At 39.8% G+C, this 19,257-nt stretch overlaps 1 protein-coding gene across 7 annotated transcripts in view; it reads right to left on the bottom strand.

The window, feature by feature from the left end:
* FRAS1 (Fraser extracellular matrix complex subunit 1) overlaps window positions 1-19,257 on the bottom strand; it is a 460,403-nt gene that overhangs the window by 252,064 nt on the left and 189,082 nt on the right. For all 7 annotated transcript variants that reach the window (XM_074396330.1, XM_074396331.1, XM_074396334.1 and 4 more), the window contains exons 5-10: window positions 17,650-17,809; window positions 15,831-15,964; window positions 8,528-8,611; window positions 6,694-6,795; window positions 6,197-6,388; window positions 1,086-1,175 (exon numbers count right to left, since the gene is read on the bottom strand). In XM_074396330.1, the coding sequence (XP_074252431.1) occupies window positions 1,086-1,175; window positions 6,197-6,388; window positions 6,694-6,795; window positions 8,528-8,611; window positions 15,831-15,964; window positions 17,650-17,809 (762 nt within the window). The remainder of the gene's footprint in view (window positions 1-1,085; window positions 1,176-6,196; window positions 6,389-6,693; window positions 6,796-8,527; window positions 8,612-15,830; window positions 15,965-17,649; window positions 17,810-19,257) is intronic.

The raw sequence follows: 19,257 nt of genomic DNA, 5'->3' as shown, positions 1-19,257 counted from the left end.
CCTGTTCTGACTGGTCAATGAAGCAGTTGTTTTTATGATCAACTGGCATATTTTTTAAAGCACAATGAATTTATCAACATTCCAATACCCAAGATGAAAAATACGGACTACATAAATAGGGAAAATTTGAAAAGATTAAAATAAATATATTTCCTTTGGGTAATAAAAAAGTCCAGACACAGGAAAAAAAACAAAAACAAAACTTTTGTAAATAGAGTTTTACCCCACATCTAATTGAATAAAATTCTGTCAATGCTGCCTACAAAATAAATCTAGAAACCAATCACTTGTTACCAAATTCACCACTTCCTGCCTAGACCAAGCCACCATTGCCCTTTGCCTGGACCATTACAAAACCCACTAACCAGGTCGCCTACCTGCAGTCTCATTTCCTTCTGCCATTCACCCACGCAGCAGCCAAAATGGTCCTTTCATGAGTTAAGTGAGAGTCCAGCGCTCTTCTGCTGAAAGCTCTCCATCAGCTCCTAACTGCCTCAGGCTAAAAAACTGTGTCCTCCAGGCTACTTACTAGACCTTAAGGCCAGTGCTTTTCTCCCTCATTCACTAAGTTCCCGCCAGACTCGGATTTCTTCGAACATGCCAAACACACCTGCATCTCAGAGCCTTTGCATTTCCTGATCCCTCTTTCTGGTATGTTTTCTTCTAGGCACCCATGTGGCTCCCTCCCTTCAGGTCCTGCTCAAAGTTTTCTGTAAGTGAAACCTCCTGGTTCATTTTACATAAAGGAACACATTCCCCCCACCCCACCCTCCTACACAGCTACTGTCTAGTCCACTTACACTGCTTTATTCTTCTAGGTAGTGCTCCTCAGTACCTGACATGTAGTATGTGGGGTGTGTGTGTGTGTTTTCTGTGTCCCTGAACTACAAAGTATGCCCCACCATGAGAGCAGGAACTCTGCCTGTTGTATTCCCTTCTGTGCCCCAGCGCCTGGTGCATAGTAGGTACACAATAACATTTGTTGAACAAATGAATGGATAAAAGAAATAAGAAAGTAATGTCCTCTCATGAGATTAATTTTGAATTAATTTTAAATAGTCTTTGGTTATCAGACTGATACTCACAAATTCTCCATTTTCTTCATAAACACAGTAACCATTCCTTGAAATGCATTCAGGACAACACTTTCCATCTAAGTGAATTAATTCTTCACCCTGTAGAAACAAGGGTTGCAGTGGCACATATCAAATTAACATCTCCAGGTAGAAGGGCTAAATTGCGAAGCAGCTGGGTTTCCTGACTGGAATGAGAAACTGGCACACTGTTGGCTCTAGCCCTCTCCCTACTTCATCTTCCCCTGTGCTGTCTTCCCAAGGGAAGTCTAGTCCACACAGCACATGCCTCCGCGTGCTTTTGCCTTCCTGTTACGATGAATACTTAGGCTCTGATCCCTCCATAATTTTCTACCCATGACCAGGAGTTCATGTGAGTAAGAAGGATGGCCAAGGTTAATGTTATAGTCTAGGAAAGTTATCAGTTTCAGAAAAGGATTCCTTAAACATACAATTTGTGACTTTAGTTTCATTAACAGAGCTCAAATCAAACCACCACTTTTCCCTGAATACAAAATCAGATGCATCCCTTTATGCATAGATGTAGTCTTAGGCATAAATTAAGCAATAGAAAGCTAAATTTTACTCAATATTCTGAAACTCTTACTGTTAGCCAGATCATATCAAAAGTATTCTTAAAATTATAAGAGGAATAATTTTAATTTATCTACCCTGGCACATTTGCAGGGTAGATATTTAACTTTCCAAGTCTATCACTTTCATTTTTCAATTTCAATAATTTTAAAAATTTTATTTTTTTTTACAAAATAATAAATACTTGCTATAAAAATGTAAATAATCTGGAATTCTACAATTTAGAAAGCGTAATTCCACTGAAGTCCCATCTCCCAGAAAATCTGTTAAAAACAATCTCTGTTTACAATTTGTCATGTGTATACACTAACATCTGATCTATATATTAGTATTCTACACTAACATATAATATCTGTAGTCTAAAGAGTATTCTTTAAAGCACTCTTCACTTTCAAAAGATATATATTCTTTCTAAAGAATGGTAATGTTTCCCCAACTATTTAATATTTAATTTGGGGCCTGCATTTTATTTAAAAGTATGTAGAAACCATGTTAAAGGAAAATGAATAAAATAAATTTGCATAAACAGAATAATTATAATGATATTTTGTCTAAAAACACTGTACGAATGACAAATATTATAAAAGAATTGGTTGTCTCTGGATGCACTGGATGTCTTTGGTAGCATTATACAGATGGATTTTTAAGTCTCTTTTCTAATTTTCTTGAGCATTCAAAATTTTCTAGAATGAATATGTATTATTTTTAACGAGAGCAAATTAAATGTTTAGAAGAAACACAAAAATACATAAATGATTATAATGATTTTGGAGTTATACAGAAGACTATCCATTAAAATTTCATGTCAAACAGAGGCCCATAGGAAGCAGCAGGTGCTACAGAGAGCAGATGTATTTACATATAAATTGTTTTGCAGAAACATGACAAATCAGTTGGTAGTGAAGGCATAACCCAGAAATACTGAAATTTGCTTTCAAAGCATATAAAAGAGTTTATATGCATGTAATCTAAGTCACTGAAAACAATGTTTTGAAACAAGACCGACTATGCATACTTCTGTAAAAGACAAAACGCATGAGAGATTCTTGAGTGTCCACTAAAATACATACAGACAAAACTGAAAAGTGACTTCCTATCACCTAAATGAGGCAAAGAAAGTGGCTGGTGTTGGGCGGGGGGTGGGGGTAGCGGGGGAGGGCAGGAATTGAAGAAATTGAAGGCGAGGGAATTAAAACTTGTAGCAAAATGGGCAGAAGAGGATAGGTATTCCATAAATGTGAGCTGGCTTCCCCGGCTCCACTGGAGGCGAATTCCCTCAAAAGCGAGTTTCCTTTTCTGGGATGAGCAGGTTAGTTAGTCCAATCTCAGTCTTTGTACTGATGGAGGTAGTTATGATTTGGTAGGGAAGGAATAGAAACAGAAAGGCTGTTCTTGACATTCAAACACCGCTGTAACAGCAAGCCCTGCCCCTGGGGCACAAGGATTCAGTTTTGGTGAGGTAGAAAGTTCCAAATAGATTTGCTATTTATAGAAGCAGCCTGAGTGCCCCCCAAACCACATCAGTTCACTGCAGTGGGGAGTTCACTCCAATTAGCATTTGGCTTTTGAGTAAAATTGCTTTCAGAAACAAACATATTCTTTCCTTTCTAAGAGGATTCTGTCCCATAGGCCTGACAGAATCTCTACCCTTTCCCCACCTAATCAAAACTGTAGCCACCAGACCAGTGACTGAGATTGGACTAACCTGCTCATCAGAAAAGGAGACACTCTTTTGAGGGAACCTGCCTCCACTGGGGCAGGGAAAGGCAGCTCACATTTACCATGTGCCTAACCTCTCCCATACATTTTCTCCAAGCTTCAATTCTCCCCATTCCATTTTATGCTTCAGATGTGAATGCTAGGTCCCCTTCTTCAAAAGGTAATTTGACTTCTTCACCTGAATTCATGTTCAAAGACATCATCAAATCTAGAAATATGTAAATCGTTATATTGTGCTAGCCTACTACTGATTTGTTTATGCTTCAATGTTTAGAGATTTAGCGGAATATAGCAAAGACAAAGATCAGGCCACTTCCTTCTTTTTTAACAACAACAAAAAACTGTATGCTTATTTCAATGCTATTCGGAACATTGCTGTTGATAACCAATGTGATAATGAAGACAACAGTGAAGCTGCACAACTTTGCCTCTTTTAAAAACTTACTTAACTGTACTTTCTGAGGTGCTTTGCACTTACACTTAATCCACCCTTGGTATCCAAGATCAGAAATCAAAATGACCTTGATATTTTAGAGAAGGTGGAAGGCAGAAAGTGGGGTAGAACTGAAAAAAAGTATCAATAGGGCACTTCCACTGCATTCATTGGCAGACATAGTCATTTCCTTCGGGAACTCCTAATATATTTAACTCATATTTCCATTGGTGCCCACACTGTGTTATAATTTTTATTTACATAGCTGACTTCCTGAAAAGCCTAGGAACTCTTAAGGTCATACGTGCCTTATTCATCTTTTTATCACCAGTGATACAAGCTAAGCAGAAATTAGGAAGTTAGTACATCCAGGCTTTAACATGGATATTAACCAGAGCTATTTACAGAAGCATGGCAATGAAAGAAGCCTAAAAGATATTGTTCATCAGATTCCATGTGAGTTAAAATTGCACTTCTGGTAGAGTTTCTGGTTTAGAACCCAGGGCTTTAAGCAAAACTTGGGAAACATGGAGTGATATGGAAAAAAACAATTTGGCTAGCTAACAATCTGGAGAAATAGGCTAGAGGCATCAGAACTCCTCAATTCATAAAAGAAAAGGCTCACGCCTGTAATCCCAACACTTTGGAAGGCTGAGGCCAGTGGATTACGAGGTCAGGAGTTCAAGACCAGCCTGGCCAACATGGTGAAACCCCATCTCTACTAAAACTACAAAAATTAGCCACGCATGGTGGCAGATGCCTGTAATCCCAGCTACTCAGGAGGCGGAGGCAGGAGAATCACTTGAACCCAGGCATTGGAGGTTGCAGTGAGCCAAGATCATGCCACTACATTCTCGCCTGGGTGAAAGAGCGAAACTCCACCTCAAAAAAAAGAAAAGAAAAGATGGCAGCGGGGTGGAAGTAACTAGAAAGGGATGAGACAGTGTTATGGGGTGACTTGAGGAATACTGAAGTGCTCTCCACTTTGGCAGCTAATCCTCATATTCCTTAAGAATAGCCAAAAGTGCCTGGTTCATGCCACCAGGGTCAGGTGTCACAGCTGACAGCAGCAGGCAGGCAGGCATGTGGACATGTAGAAACACCGGGGATATGGATTAAACGATTTTCTGTGACTGAGACTCTGTTCAGATCTGACCGAAGTTAGGCGGTTAAAGGACCCACCCTACCAGGATCCCCTCTCACACATTTTTCATAAACCCTAGGAGGTTAGCGAAATTAAGGCCTTAGAAAATAAACTGAGATCCTTTGGGCGGACTGCCGAGGCAGGGAAGCCCAGCCTCAGCCAGAGACAGAGGAAACAGAAGGGCCATGATTATGCGTTCTTCTCATCCTCATCCAACCATCCTGAATCCCCTAACATAAAGAAAAGAAATGAAAAGTCATGTAGGGGGAAATAAATCTGCAAAAAGACCCTCTTTACCTACATATGTCTCAACTCTGTCAAGACTTACAAGTAGGAGACTGAAAACTAACCCTGTCAATGACAGCTTTGTCTGAAAGGTTGTTCCTCCTTAGGCTCAGGAGGAGCTGAGAAGTGAGGAAGAAGAACTAGAAAGAAAAATGTCTTCACAGAAACCCAGGGCTCCAGACCTTTCTGATTTCCCCCATCTAGTCAAGTTCATGGCCCAGGGGGAAATTGGTGGGGCGGAAGGGAGCGGTGAGGGAGAAGGAGACAACTTTAAAAGCAATTTGTTTTGTAATGGGTCAAAATCAAGTTCAAAGAGAGAAAAAAAAAAAAGTCATTTCCCTCCAATATGCAGTACATCTATAGTCCAAACAGAAGCTGCTTTGTTAGAAGCTTCTAGAAATTCTGCAGACAGCAGAGGTTAACAGAGGTCAATGGAGTTAATTGTTTATAAGGTTCCCTTTACTCTCTTAAAAACAAAAACCATGTTGTTTTTCCTGATCCACAGAAGCAGCACCTCTCTGCTGGCTCTCATTCTGCTAAATGTTGTCAGTGGGGCCTACGGCAAGAGCCCATTCACCAGCACACCTGTGGACCCTGTTTCGCAGCTGGGGCAAGCTGGGCAAGCCATCAGCAATGAGATCCAGCTGCGCTGCCTGATAGGCTAATGTCCCATATCACGTCCTTCCCTTTCATGTGTCTAGCTCAGGGCTTCCAATTTGACCAGATGCACTGATAGCTAAAAGCTCCAGGGTGCTGTTCTAAGCTAGTCTGAACAAACAGTTACATTCATTTTAAACCACAGAATCTTTATGCTAGAAGGTCCCGGGAAACATGAACAGTCAATGTGGACATCCCTGCTGCTGCCAAGAAGTAAGGAACAGGCAGGGCCCCTTACTATCCGTTGGAAAGAGCTGCAACGGTCCGAATGGAAACGCCTCTGCTTCTTACCCGGGCACACTCCACTTTGGCACACTCTCCAGTCTGGCAGGTCACTTGGCCATGATCACAGATGCAGAACTCACAGGCCAATCCCTTCCACATTTCGTCCTGGTACCGCACAACCCCATCGTGGGAGCAGCTCCCGGCAGGAGACACACATTCCTCACAGCATTGCTCGTGACGCCGAGCCCTGCTCTGACCCTAGGACACAGGGAGCAGGGTGAGGGATGGTCCTCAGGAGACAGTGAAACACCCAAGCCAACAGAGGCAGGAGGACCCAAAACACCAAAGCTCCGCATGGCTCTCTTCCCAGCCTGACACATGATGGGCAGGTTCCCCTGAGCCTCGACCCTTCTTCCCAGGAAGCAGAGCTCTCATATCTTTATGTAACTTTCTGAACATTGTAAAACTTTTGCTTCCCCCAAAAGACATGCTGGATTAAGAAGTACATTTCTTAAATGACCCAGAATAGAGCTTAGACAAGTAAGGTACACATTCTCAAATACCTTTCCACATCTCAGGGGTGGGCAGACCTGCTTGTGACACCTGACCTCACCCCGGTCACATATACACGTGGTACAGGCATTTTCGCTCCACTGCTCACCATGCTGCATGAAGACAGGAAAGAAGAATTTGGAAAATCAAATGTCCCATACATCAGATAGAAGCACTGACACATAAAACACCCAATTTTTATTACACTTGCAAGCTGAACCACATTGAATATACTCTTGAGAAAAGATAACATTTAGATAGGAAATAGCCTCTATGAAAACAGTCAATAAATGCACAAGGGGACTTTAGATTTTCATTCACCTATATTCATTCGACAGGTGTTGAGGGCCTGCTCTGTGCCAGGCAGAGAGACTCAGGGCACTGAGATGGGCAGAAAGACCTTGTTGACTGGCTCATCTGTGGCATTCTTTAGCTCTTGCCTTTGCCAGGAGACCAGCCCTCACTGCCATATACTCACTATGCCAGCTTTCCTTGCAGCTAGGGCATGGACACTGTCCAACCAGAGGGGACCTAAGGGGATATTTGCTAGGGTGGTGGAGGTCACAGTGAAGACTCTCCTCCCACATGAAAAAAAATCCCACCCCTTTTTTCTTCCAACCTTTAGTAATAGCTGTGTGAGGATGAGTTGCCTAGGACTGAAGAGTCTCTTTGGAGATGGGAGGGGACAAGATGAAGGGCAAATGCCAACGTGTTAAAGGTGGCAGGTGGAAAGATCAAAAGAGCTTAGATCCTTGAAGGCATTATTGAGACCCGAATTGATAAACCCTGCAGCTGCCCATCTCCACCTCTATACTTTGTGTTGGACGACATGATTAATGTTAGCATTTTAGCCACTTTTAGAGTGAGATTTCTGTTCCTGGCAGTCAAAAATGCCATCAGAGATACAAAGCCTGTCTCTTTAAAGAAGAAATCAGTCCAACATAATCCTGTCCAATAAAAATACAATGCAAGCCACATATGTGGCCACTGCGTAAGACAGCGCAGATCTAGTGCAGGTCAAAATCCTTTCCAAATTAGTTATTTGCATTCAGATTTCAAGCGACCTGTCTAGAATTTGTGAGGCACCCATCCCCTAATACTTAGTTTCAGATTTTCTACTGAGAGTCATGATCCCAATTGCTATTTAGTCCTTTTTAGAGTGGCTAGCAAGTAAGGGAAGTAATTGAGTTTATTATTTATGTGTTATTTGCTTTTGAATAATGTAACATTTTTCTGGACCAGTTGGGCACTCCCAAGACAGAATATTCACTCGTTCATTCATCCATTCATTCAATTTGTTGAACTCACCTTTATTTGATGCCTACTGCGTGTTAGGCACATAGTTATCCAGAATACCCAATAGTACTTTTGAGTTTGCAGGTTCTACCACCCACACCCTCTCACCTTCCTTCCCTCTCTCTTCTACCACCCCCAGGTTTTCCCCAGTGTGAGGTGGCAGGGGTGTGAGGGGACTGTCTCTGGATATCAATGCATAAAATCCAATCAAACCAGATAGATACCCCCAGAGTCTCAAAGCTAAGTGTAAACTGATGGTAACCAATAATAGCCCTTTTTTCCCCTTCAAGACGTGTGAACAGTAAGTTCACCAAGGTTCATGAACCAGGTGCTGCTTGCCAGCACATTCCTTTATATTTCTAATCCCCTTCAACTTAATTTTTTCATACAAGTTTTCCAGGAAAAGAAGAGAAAAGCTGTTTATGTACTGAGTAACTAATCCTGGTGGAGTCGGACATGACGGTGGCACTTATGGTGGCTGGAGGGGGTGGAGGGCAGATGTGTAAGGACAGATGTCAAAACACCTACATGGAGAGTGTGAAAGCTTACCTCGTGTACTTGACCAGCTGCAGAGCAGGATCGTGCAGAGCACTGTGGGCAACATTTTCCAGGGACTCGGACTACAGTCTCATCCTTAACACCCAGAATAGGAATAATCCATCACAGAGAGATATTAATTAGATCCACAACAGCAGGAAAATTTCATTCATAGACAACTAAATCATGCATCCCAAGGATCTATAACAGCACTTGCTTCTCATTTAACATTTCTTAGTCAACTGGGGCTCTGATAAGAATGAACACTTCCAAGGTCAGGGTGCCCTTAACAAGTGTGCACATGTCTCAAATCCTGTCTTCTTTTAAAAACAAAGAAAAGCACAATTAACAACAATAATGGTTCTTGGTGTCTCCCAAGCATTGTTCTAAGTGCTTCACATGACCCTATGAGTAGATGCTCTTATCCTTGCTTTACAAACAAGAATAGTAAAGACCAGAGAGTTGTGTAACTTGCCCAAGGTCACACAGCTAACTTGGTAATGGTAACTGGCTGGCAGCAGAACTTCTAAGTATGAACCATACTAATACTTAAGAACATTCATACTCCTGCTGGGTCATTCTGAAACTCAAAAGTGAAGGCATCCTTCCTTTGATAAGCTACTTCACTTTTTTTTCATATGTAAATGTGTACATTAATGTAAATAAATGTATACATTTTTATATGTACATTGGAGAAGTCTGTCACATGAAAATGTCATATCTCTAGCTACCTAGGAATAAGTCAGTGCAGAGAAATATGGGTGACAGATTAAATGTCCAAAGAACACTTTCCCAACTGCCCTATCCCTGCATTCTCACCCCTACCACAAATACCACCCTCTAAATATCAGACTATTTGTCTCTGCTGCACTAAGAATAATTTTCTTTCTTTGATTTTTATTAATGCCAAAGAGTCAGCCTCTCACTTTGACTTAGCACTACAGCTTTCTTCAGTGTCGGGAAGGGAGACAAATGAAAGTCAGAAGAAGGAGTAAGAACAAACCAAGTCTCAATAACTAAGAAGTGGTAGATCTTATACAGAAGATACATCTAGAACAGTTGTCTTCACTTTCTCTTATGAGGAGTACAAAACATAATTTTATTGTCATTGTTACACTGGTATTCATTCTGCAAGAAGAAGACCAGTCTACTTGGGAGGGGTGGAGTTGCAGACTTTAATTTTTGTGGAAAATCCCTGTCATACCTCAGCAGTTCTTTAACCTCATTATATATGATGAGTTGTATTCATGTATTACTACCTAACTGGGATTTATATTAAATGCCTGAACCACTGGAATTAAATGGATAACTGTTTTTTTCTGTTTTAGGTTGTTTTTTTTTTTATATGCAAAGTGTTATAACAATTGATGTTTAATGGAATACGTGGAAATTGAACTTGCACTGAAATTGTGTAGCGTTTCTTGACTTCAGACAGACCTCTTCAGCTTAATAAAATTTCAGTGACAAAATAAAGGTTAGCTGATGTCACACTATTCAACAACTTTATTATAATAAACAAATGAACTAAGCCTTACACAATGTCAGACAAACAGGGAACAAGTATCCAACTCACACATCTTGAACAGGCATAGAGTTAGTATCAATCTATCTTAACCAACATGGAGTAGACCCAAGAACTGTAGCAGAGTCCCCATGAGTATATGCAGGGAGGGAGGTATTACCTGTATGGTGGTTGGTATACAGCAAATTGTGCTTTCCAAATCTTATTGGCAATATCTAATTATACATGATGTCAACCAAAACAGAATCTTTCTTCAAAAATATAAACCAACAAGAGCAGGAAGGAAAAGCATTAAAGAGAAAATTTTCAGGAAACAAGAGAACTACATGAGAGCTGAGATCCATCTGGGCTGGTGCTTTACAGCCAGGACGGGAGAGGAAGTAAGAAGAAGCTGAGTAGGGAGGTGGAGCGGAGATTTGAAAGGCTTTTTGACAGTACACTTCTGTTGCTACCATACACCCAAATTCTATCATTCTGACCTCCATATACATGCCCTTCTAACCATAGAGTCTAATATGGGGGCCAACAAACAATGGGCCATGGGCTAAATCCGGCCCACTGCTGTTTTGGTAAATAAAGCTTTACTGGAACATAGCTATGCCCATTCATTTATATATTGTCTATGGCTTGTTTTGTGCTACAATGGTATAGCTGAGTAGTTGTTCCAACTGTGTGGCAAACACAACTAAAAACGTTCATCTGGTTCTTTATGGAAAAAGTTTGCCAGTCCTAGGTCTAACATGCTGCCCTCAGTAAACATGGGTTTAGTGCTAAGACATATTACTAAATCCAACTATAATTTGGGGTAGGACTATCACTAAAGATATATTCAATTATGGTTTTCAGTATTCCTTAAGTTAAAATATTTCAGATAAAGAAGTTTATAGTGTATTACGGCTGAAAGTTCTTGACAAAATTTCTCCCCAGCACGATACTCTTGAAAATACAGAAGGAGACAAAAACTCCACCACCAAAGAGTAAAACAAACAGTCTACCTCTTGCCATTGCCAGGAGGAAGTCCCACTGACTCTAAGACATCCTATGACCTGCCATTGCTGTGTCAAGCCTAAATAGAAGTAAGAACCACCATCTCTTCCCAACTTTCCACCTTCCTAGATTGAACAGAATATGACCTTCCTCCCTCTAAAGTGTGGTCACTGCTGTTTGATGCAAAGAGCTAGCCCTAGCCCTTCACCTCCCTTAATATCTTTCTTTCTGCATATAGTCGGAGCCCATGATGTCAAACAATAAAACATGAGTGGGAAGCATGTATGCTGGGGAAGTTGAGAGAGTGGTGAAAAGCAGTGAGGAAGGAGAGTGCCCCAGTATAAAGAACCACAGTCAGAGGGAGACATGGAAAGAGCCTTCATAGCAGTGCAGGCTGAGGATCTGAGTTTTTGTTCCATGTGTTCAGCATGTAAGAGGGCTGGGCAGTGGAGAAAGGAAAAGACATGATCTCCATCAGTGTAGCTACACCAAGTAAAAACTTGCCAGATCCTTGGATTAGGAGACATGCTTATTTCCTAGCATCTGGTTATAAATCCACTTACCGTTGCAGCTTTCAAGCAATGACAATAGACTGATTTTTCTTGATGAAGGATGAGTAAATAGAAAGAAGGGAACTTGGGAAAAACCCCTGAAGAATGATCAGTAGAAAAGGAAAAATATCTTCTACCTATCCTAAGTTCATAGCTGAGGCCCCTATAACAAAAGACAGATTAACAAGAGAAAAGCCTAAAGATGTATTTACGTTTTATGTGACACAGAAACCTTCATAAGGAATAGAGACCCAAAGAAACAATTAAACCTGTGTTTTTTTTAGGGCAGCTGTGACACAGAATGGATAGTCATTCCATTGGGCAGAAAGTATGATCTAATCATAACATAATGGAAAAATTTGCAAGGCCTATTTGTTCAGATTTTTTTCTGTGCCCTTGTATCTTTGGCGATAAGGGTATTCCTTTTGTATAACGTATAAGGATAGGACCTCTCATGTGAGAGTCTTAAAACCTAATTTAGGGAAAGATCTGAAAATGCTTCCTAGGTTTCATGACCTGCTTCAGGATAGAAGGGTAGGGGGAAGGTCAAAGTGACTTTCCTGCTACTGCTGTTTACTCAGATTCCTTCTGCTTAAAATGTTCACTGTGCCAACATGCTATATTTGGGAATAGCAATGTCCAGAATCTCATCAAAGACAAAGGAGTAACATTCTGAAGATTCAGAGAAACAGCAGACTTCTGAAAACTATTTACTACAGGATCTAAAAAAAAAAATATTTAAAAACCGTTTTGTAAGTTCAATAAGATGCAAGAATATGCAGACTTTATCAAACAGAAGCAGGAAGCAATAAAGAATAAACAGGATAAAAAGTATATGAACCAATAAAAAGGAGACTTAATTAAAGCAAATAATTAAAGCTCCATAATATTCTATGCAAAATTTATAAAAAGATACCTCACCTAGAAATATTTTGAAAGATGTTTGAATTATAAAGGTAAAGAAACATCCTACAAGAATGCAACAGTGTAAAATTAGCTGCTTATAGTAGAATAGAAAGCAGACAAACCTCAGATTTCTCCTTCATGGCACTAAATTTCAAAATGCAATGGACAGGAGTCCATAGGATCAGGATGGGAACAGATTAACTCCTTCCAAATTTTAGATCCCTCCAAATCGTCTTTCATATGTGAATGCAACAAGAAAATCATACTCAAATATGTAAAGGCTCAGAAGACTTACCAATCATCTATCTTTGTTTTTTTCTATCTTCTTTTTTCCTTTCTTTTTTTAGACAGGTTTGCTCTGTCACCCAAGCTGGAGTGCAGTGGCACAATCACAGCTCACTGCAGCCTCAACCTCCTAGGCTCAAGAGATCCTCCCGCCTCAGCCTCCCAAGTAGCTGGGACTACAAACATACACCATGAGGCCCAGCTAATTTTTGTATTATTTGTAGACACAGGGTTTTGCCACATTGCCCAGGATGGTCTCGAACTCCTGGGCTCAAGCAATCCACCCCCATCAGCCTCCCAAAGTGCTGGGATCACAAGCATGAACCACCACACCTGGCCCATCTATCTTTCTTGAAAAAACATACAAAGATGAAGTTCAAACTACTCAGATTAATTAATGTTAGATTTGGTAAAATTATAGTATTAAAAATCTCTTGAGAACTCTTATCAGGCTACACAAACAATTTCAGTGAACCTACAAAAATGTGGAAGGGTTATGGTTATGGCTCTGTTCACAAGGCATCTGGACAAAAGTTGAAAGCAGGCAATTTCAGTATGAATTTATATCCTTCATTAGAAGAATAATCCCTTATATGAACATAAAGAATTTTTCCTTTTGTCAGGGATTATCACCAACTTCTAAAATGTAATTATAACTATGCTAACAAACATATCTACATTTTCTTACCAAAGGACTGAAATGAATTCTTTCCCCCCTTCCACCACCAAATCTATCTTGGTCTTTTTGAATGGTAGAAATATGGGTGATTTTTTTCCCTTTCTGCTTGTCCACCCTTTCCAAAGTTCCCTTAATTATTACAAAATTTCTTTTGAAATTTAAAAAATAAAAATAAAAACCTTTAAAAATTATGAAAATCCTTGAAGACAGGTTATAAATTTTTGCAGAGTTCAAGCTCTGAAAATGCATTTCTACTGATACACTTGTGTTTTCCTTATATCTAATGATGTAATATATATACAATTCTTGAAAGGGTTTGATGTTAGCAAACATCATTATTGTGATTATCATTAGGCTGGTGCAAAAGTAATCACAGTCTTTGTAATGGCAAATGGTCTTTGTTTACCATTACAAAGACCGCAATTACTTTTGCACCAGCCAATATTATACATAAATGTGTAATTCATTATTTTGGGAGTAGTAGGGTATTGTTTAAAAACATGTCACATATATTCTTCTGAGACTGCAATGTAGAACTGTTTAGGTTAAAAGTGCTGATACCTTAAGCAGGTTACTTATACTCTGCACCTCAATTTTATCACCTATAGAATAGAAATAATAATAATAGCTCCTACTTTGTAGGGCTGTTATAAGAATTTAGAAGCTCTTATAATTAACGACTGACACATAGTAAACACCCAAAATGGTGGCAGTGATGGTGGTAGTAATGGTGGTGGTGGTGGTAGGTATGGTAGAGGTGGGAATATATTTTCCAACAATAGCACTAATTTGATAGTACCCCTTTGCAACATCAGAACATCCAATATATATTTATTAACAAACTGTATCATTAGGTATGGTAAACATCCAAAATTTAATAGCGATATTAAATTGAGAAAAATGGTTCTAAATGATTTGACAGTTGAATTTTTTTAATGTATGTAATGGTAAAAATATAGACTTAATGACACAACGGTGATTAAAATCAATCTGTTTCCAAGTCTTCAGAATGGCTTGCATATTAATTAGCTCTAAAGTATGGCACCAAATTTCATGTTTTTACATTATGTATATCAATGCAAACTGTAAGTGAATATTGCACAAGAAGCTAGAGTTTATGTTTTGTGATTTTTAAGATAAGAAATAGGACTTTCAATTATTCAAATATCTGGTTCCGCAACACGCAGTCTGAGGTGATGTTTTTGAAGATTTAAAGCAGAAGGTTTCCAGTGGAGTCTTCTCTCCATTCCTCCTTCACATCTCCCTTATTGTTAGGGTGGCAAACTGCTTAATTATCCTTCCTACCCAAGAGGACCAAGCCCCAAAATGGGCTTAATCAAAATGCCTCAACACTAAAGTGTCCTCCAAATGTAAAAGCATTAGAGCAAGGCACTGTGCAACTCTATCAACAAACTCATCTGCAATCTCAAAGCAAGGACATAGCTCTGTGATGAATTGGATGAGACATAAGCACAGTAGTTGGCATGTTGTGGATAATACAATCTAGTCTTTCAATTAGATACATTTCTCCTTTATTTGGCATTTAGCATTTCTTATCTAATTGCCTTTTGTCGCCGTTAAAAATATTGCCCAATTGTCACCAATATGCTATGTTATTGATTTTGTTTTATTTGACACAAAGTACTGCTTTGTATCAACTGAATGTTGGCTTCCAGCTTTTCCTTAGATCAAAAAATGAGCTATTTTTCAACTGGAGGCAAACTCCTTTTGTGGTTATCTATCAGCTGCCATGGAACATCCATTGGAGCCTCTGGAAGAGTAAAAAAACTATAATATAAAATACCATGAATGCCACATTTATTTGTAATTGATTTTCTCTTCTAAATTTGTGTGAGGAGTCTAATGTTTTGCAAGTCAGATCAGCTTTAAATGAACAACAAAATCCCACTATCTTAAACATCCCCAGAGAAAATCCTTTGATAATTTGAATCATTATCCTATAAGAATTAAATTGTGTATATCTGGATAATCATGTTCAAATATATGCATTATGTCTTTAAAAAGCAGACTATACCTATGCATTGAAAAACAATAACAAACCTAATCGCATTATTAAATTTTCCAGATGTTTAGCTTGACATTTTGGAGCATCTGCCATTAGAGCTGGAGGCTTCCTTGTGTGAATCCTCAAGGCTCAGTTGCATTATGTAACAATTAGCCTAAATGGCTGGTAATTAGACCTATATGTAGTTTCTAAGGGTAAAAGAAATGTCTCAGAGGTGGTCTTCAGAAGTACAAGGAAAACAAAAAGGCCTTTTGCTTCTCGTTTCTAGTGCTTCTAAGGCCTGCCTGCCATAATCTCTGAAGAGATTCCAAGTTCTTCAATAGCCTGTGAAGCCTCCATTCTGAGATTGTCTTCCTTACCTGGTTACAAAATAGAGGCTGGCACTGAGCTGTGAAGCACTGGGCAACCCCATTTCTACACAGACATTTGGCACACCGGCTCAGCTGCCAGTCCTCCCCATCCTGAAACACACGGCCTTCATAGGAACAGGGTTCTGGAAGGTCAAAGAAACAGGGATTACTAGGGGAACAGAATTTGTTGATCCCAGGGCTGACTGCATGGGTATTCAGCCAGTGCAGTTGCACAGGGCCGACCTGTCAGAAGCCCAGTGCACAGAAGGAGGTCTTGTGTTTGGTGTGTGGTGCTCTACAGTCACTATCTTGAAATCTCTGAATTTGTGTTTTATAGGTGAAGCTTTGAGGCTCAGCTCATGCATGGTCCCACCTGCTGCTGGCTTTGAGATGAGTTCTCAGCTACCAGCTCCTCCACCCCATCCCAGTGAATGCTATCATCCCTAACCCTCTTGGGGCTGGTGCCAGGAGGTTGCATGTGCCCTATGCACCAAGTCACAGGGTGGAGCCTGGGGAATCTGTGAAGATCTCCTCCCACCTTTCGTTCCTAGGCCCAAGGGAGGAAATCATTAAATAGCAACTAAAAGACATGACAAATATGACAGGTTGAGAGAGAGAGGTCACAGAGGCAAACAAAAGAACAACAACAAAAAAGCTTTTGCCCTTCTTGCTTTTTGAACAAGGGACCCTACATTTTTGCAAATTATGTTATTGGCCCCAGTTGATCCTCCAATCTTTCCAGGAAATTTATTTCCATAGTCCTTCTCACAGAGAGTCAAGGAGAAAGCCTCTTATGACCTAACAAAGAATCCCACAAACTCTGACAACCTACTCCCCACACCACTCCCAACTCTGTTGTTCCAGGTATTTTTACTCGTAGGGTTGGTTATTTAGCCCAAAACGTCTGTCAGTCTTTTTCTGGTGGGTGACATCTGAAATGCATGAGGCAAACATTCTACTTTCATCAATTCTTGGGCATATTTTTTTATCCCTGGAATTCTCCAGAATAAAGGATTGCCAGAAATGGAGTAAGTAGGGATTAAAAAGAAATGAGGTATCTTTTTGATGAGAAAAAGCAAGAATACAGTGTGCCTTCCAGGTGCTATTAAATAAAAATATTTTAGCTGTTATGTCAAGAGAGAACATGATACATCAATGACAATAATTCCTATTTATTATCTTATTCATTATACAGTATACACTATCTAGCTATAAAAACGGAAGGGGACATAGATCCTCAAAATGTAATCAGAGGAGTATGGGGACAAGTGTGGATTCCAAGGGGAGGGCCTAAAAGTCTGAACCTGGCTTGCTGAACAAAATCTGGGTGTCTTGGTTTCCAGGCAGGCATACTTTCTTTAGTGAGGATGAAATAAAGATAAATAAAAGTCATGCTTCCTGTCGTGTGTGTCTTGGAAAAAGATGTTATGTCATCTCAAAGACAAGCCAACAGAATTGGTGTTGGCAATACTATTCAGAGAACTGATTTATTCCTTTTTCTGTCCACTAAGGAGGTAGAAGGAACCACCTTGGCCTTATGGAATCATATGAAAGGATCTTTTCCCTATCCCTTGCCTTTCAGGAACTGCGAATGAAGAGGGATAAATATCAGAAACTCGCAGAATCTCAAATTTGGAATGGCGCTTAAGGACTTGTTCCAATCTCACTCTCTGGGCCATTGCGCCCTGCCACATGCAAGGTTTTGTACTTGGTTCCAGTAAGCAATGGGGTTAGGAAATTTTTGAGCCACACTGATTAAGAAAGAGAAGAGTTGGGGTGTCACCATGTGACAGGCAAAGAAGGTCCCCTTCTACAAGCTCATACTCACTCCCAGGGCCCACACAAATTGGGCAGCAGCTTCCTTCAGGGATGAATGCCAGCTCCTGGTGTCCACATGACAGTGGGGGACATGGCTGGAGGGTGCATCGGACTTCCCCATGATTGCAAGAGCACACGGTACATGGAGAGGAGACCCACTCTGTCCCATGCTGTGTGTCAGGGAGAAAAAACAAAGGTTAGTTCTAAAATATAGGCTTTCATTCAGGCAAACAGAAACAAGTCTTCTCTTACACAAACTAAGGATGGAACTCAGGAAAGGTGAAAGAAAGCTATGAGCTTGCAAGGTTGAGAGCAGAATTTGCAATGTTCCAAGTCAAAGACCAGTTTACATATGGACTTCTCTTTCTATTACCCCTAAGATTCTTTATTTACAAAATTCAGAAAATTTGTAAATACAAAAAGAAAAGAAAAGAACCCCAGTCTCCTATCATTTAAAACATTTGATAAAGCCCAAATTCAAATATACACATATTTACTGCATTCTTCATAATGATTATATTCTTTTCAATAGCTCTCTCTGATCCTATTTCCTTTCTTTGACTTTATTTTTCATCCTGATTAGTTCCTATATCCCCCCGCCCCCTCGCTCTGAACTGAACTGCGCAGTGATCTCATGGTCCTGGGGAAACTGTGATAGGCGACAGGGAGCACAAGCAGGCAATATACCTGAGTTGCATAAACCAAGGATTTACTTGGCCACATGCATGTTCTCAGATCCCAGATCAGCTCTTCCTGCCTCGGAAACTATAGGTAAGTGACTTAATCTTTTTCAATCTCCGTTTCTTTGTCTGGTGAATCTTTTTCAATTCTCAGTTTCTTCTTAATCTTTTTCTTCTCAGTTTCTTCTCTTTAGCAGGCTACCTCATTTAACCCTTGGAAGAGTCCACTGGTGAAGGGGATGTTGTCATACCATTTCATTCTATAGGTGGCCTGCTAAAGAACCACACAGGTGTGTGGCACACCGGCATTCAATCCAGAATAAAACAGTGTTACCCAGAGCTGGGGAGATGTAGGCCAAAGGCTACAAACTTCCAGCTATTGGAGAAACAAGTTCTGGGGATCTAAGGTACAGCATGAGGAGTGATGGATGAGTTAATTAATTCGATTGTGATAATAATTATACAATATATATGCATATCCAATTGTGTTGTACACCTTGACTATATTTGATCTTCATCTGTCAATTAAACATCTTAAAATTAAAAAGCTGCTCAATTTTCTCTCATTTCTAGTGCATGAGTTCCTGACCTTCCTCCCTTCTTCCACACTTTGTGTTGACTGTAAGTAGTAGGAATGGACACAGATACGAAGGTCAAGTCCTCTCCCATCCATTCTTACTTCTGCTACAATTATATATAAATTTCAAATTTAGTACAGCATAGCAATGGGTAAGTCCACAAACTGTGGGCTAAGAAAAGACAGGGCAATTGAACTTTATGCTTGAAAAGGCCTACACATGAAAGCAAAGAAAGAACTTAAAAGAAAATTGATAGGTGTTAATGAGTTAAAATTTTTAAATCTTCCAAAAATACATTATCAAATTTATAAAATAAAAGTAAAAGGCAAAGGACAAACTAATTTTAAAAACTGCAAATTA

The sequence above is a fragment of the Saimiri boliviensis genome, chromosome 3 (assembly GCF_048565385.1).
Source record: "Saimiri boliviensis isolate mSaiBol1 chromosome 3, mSaiBol1.pri, whole genome shotgun sequence".
NCBI lineage: Eukaryota > Metazoa > Chordata > Mammalia > Primates > Cebidae > Saimiri > Saimiri boliviensis.
Note: the sequence above shows the minus strand (reverse complement) of the source record. Positions and strands in the feature narration are given on the sequence as shown.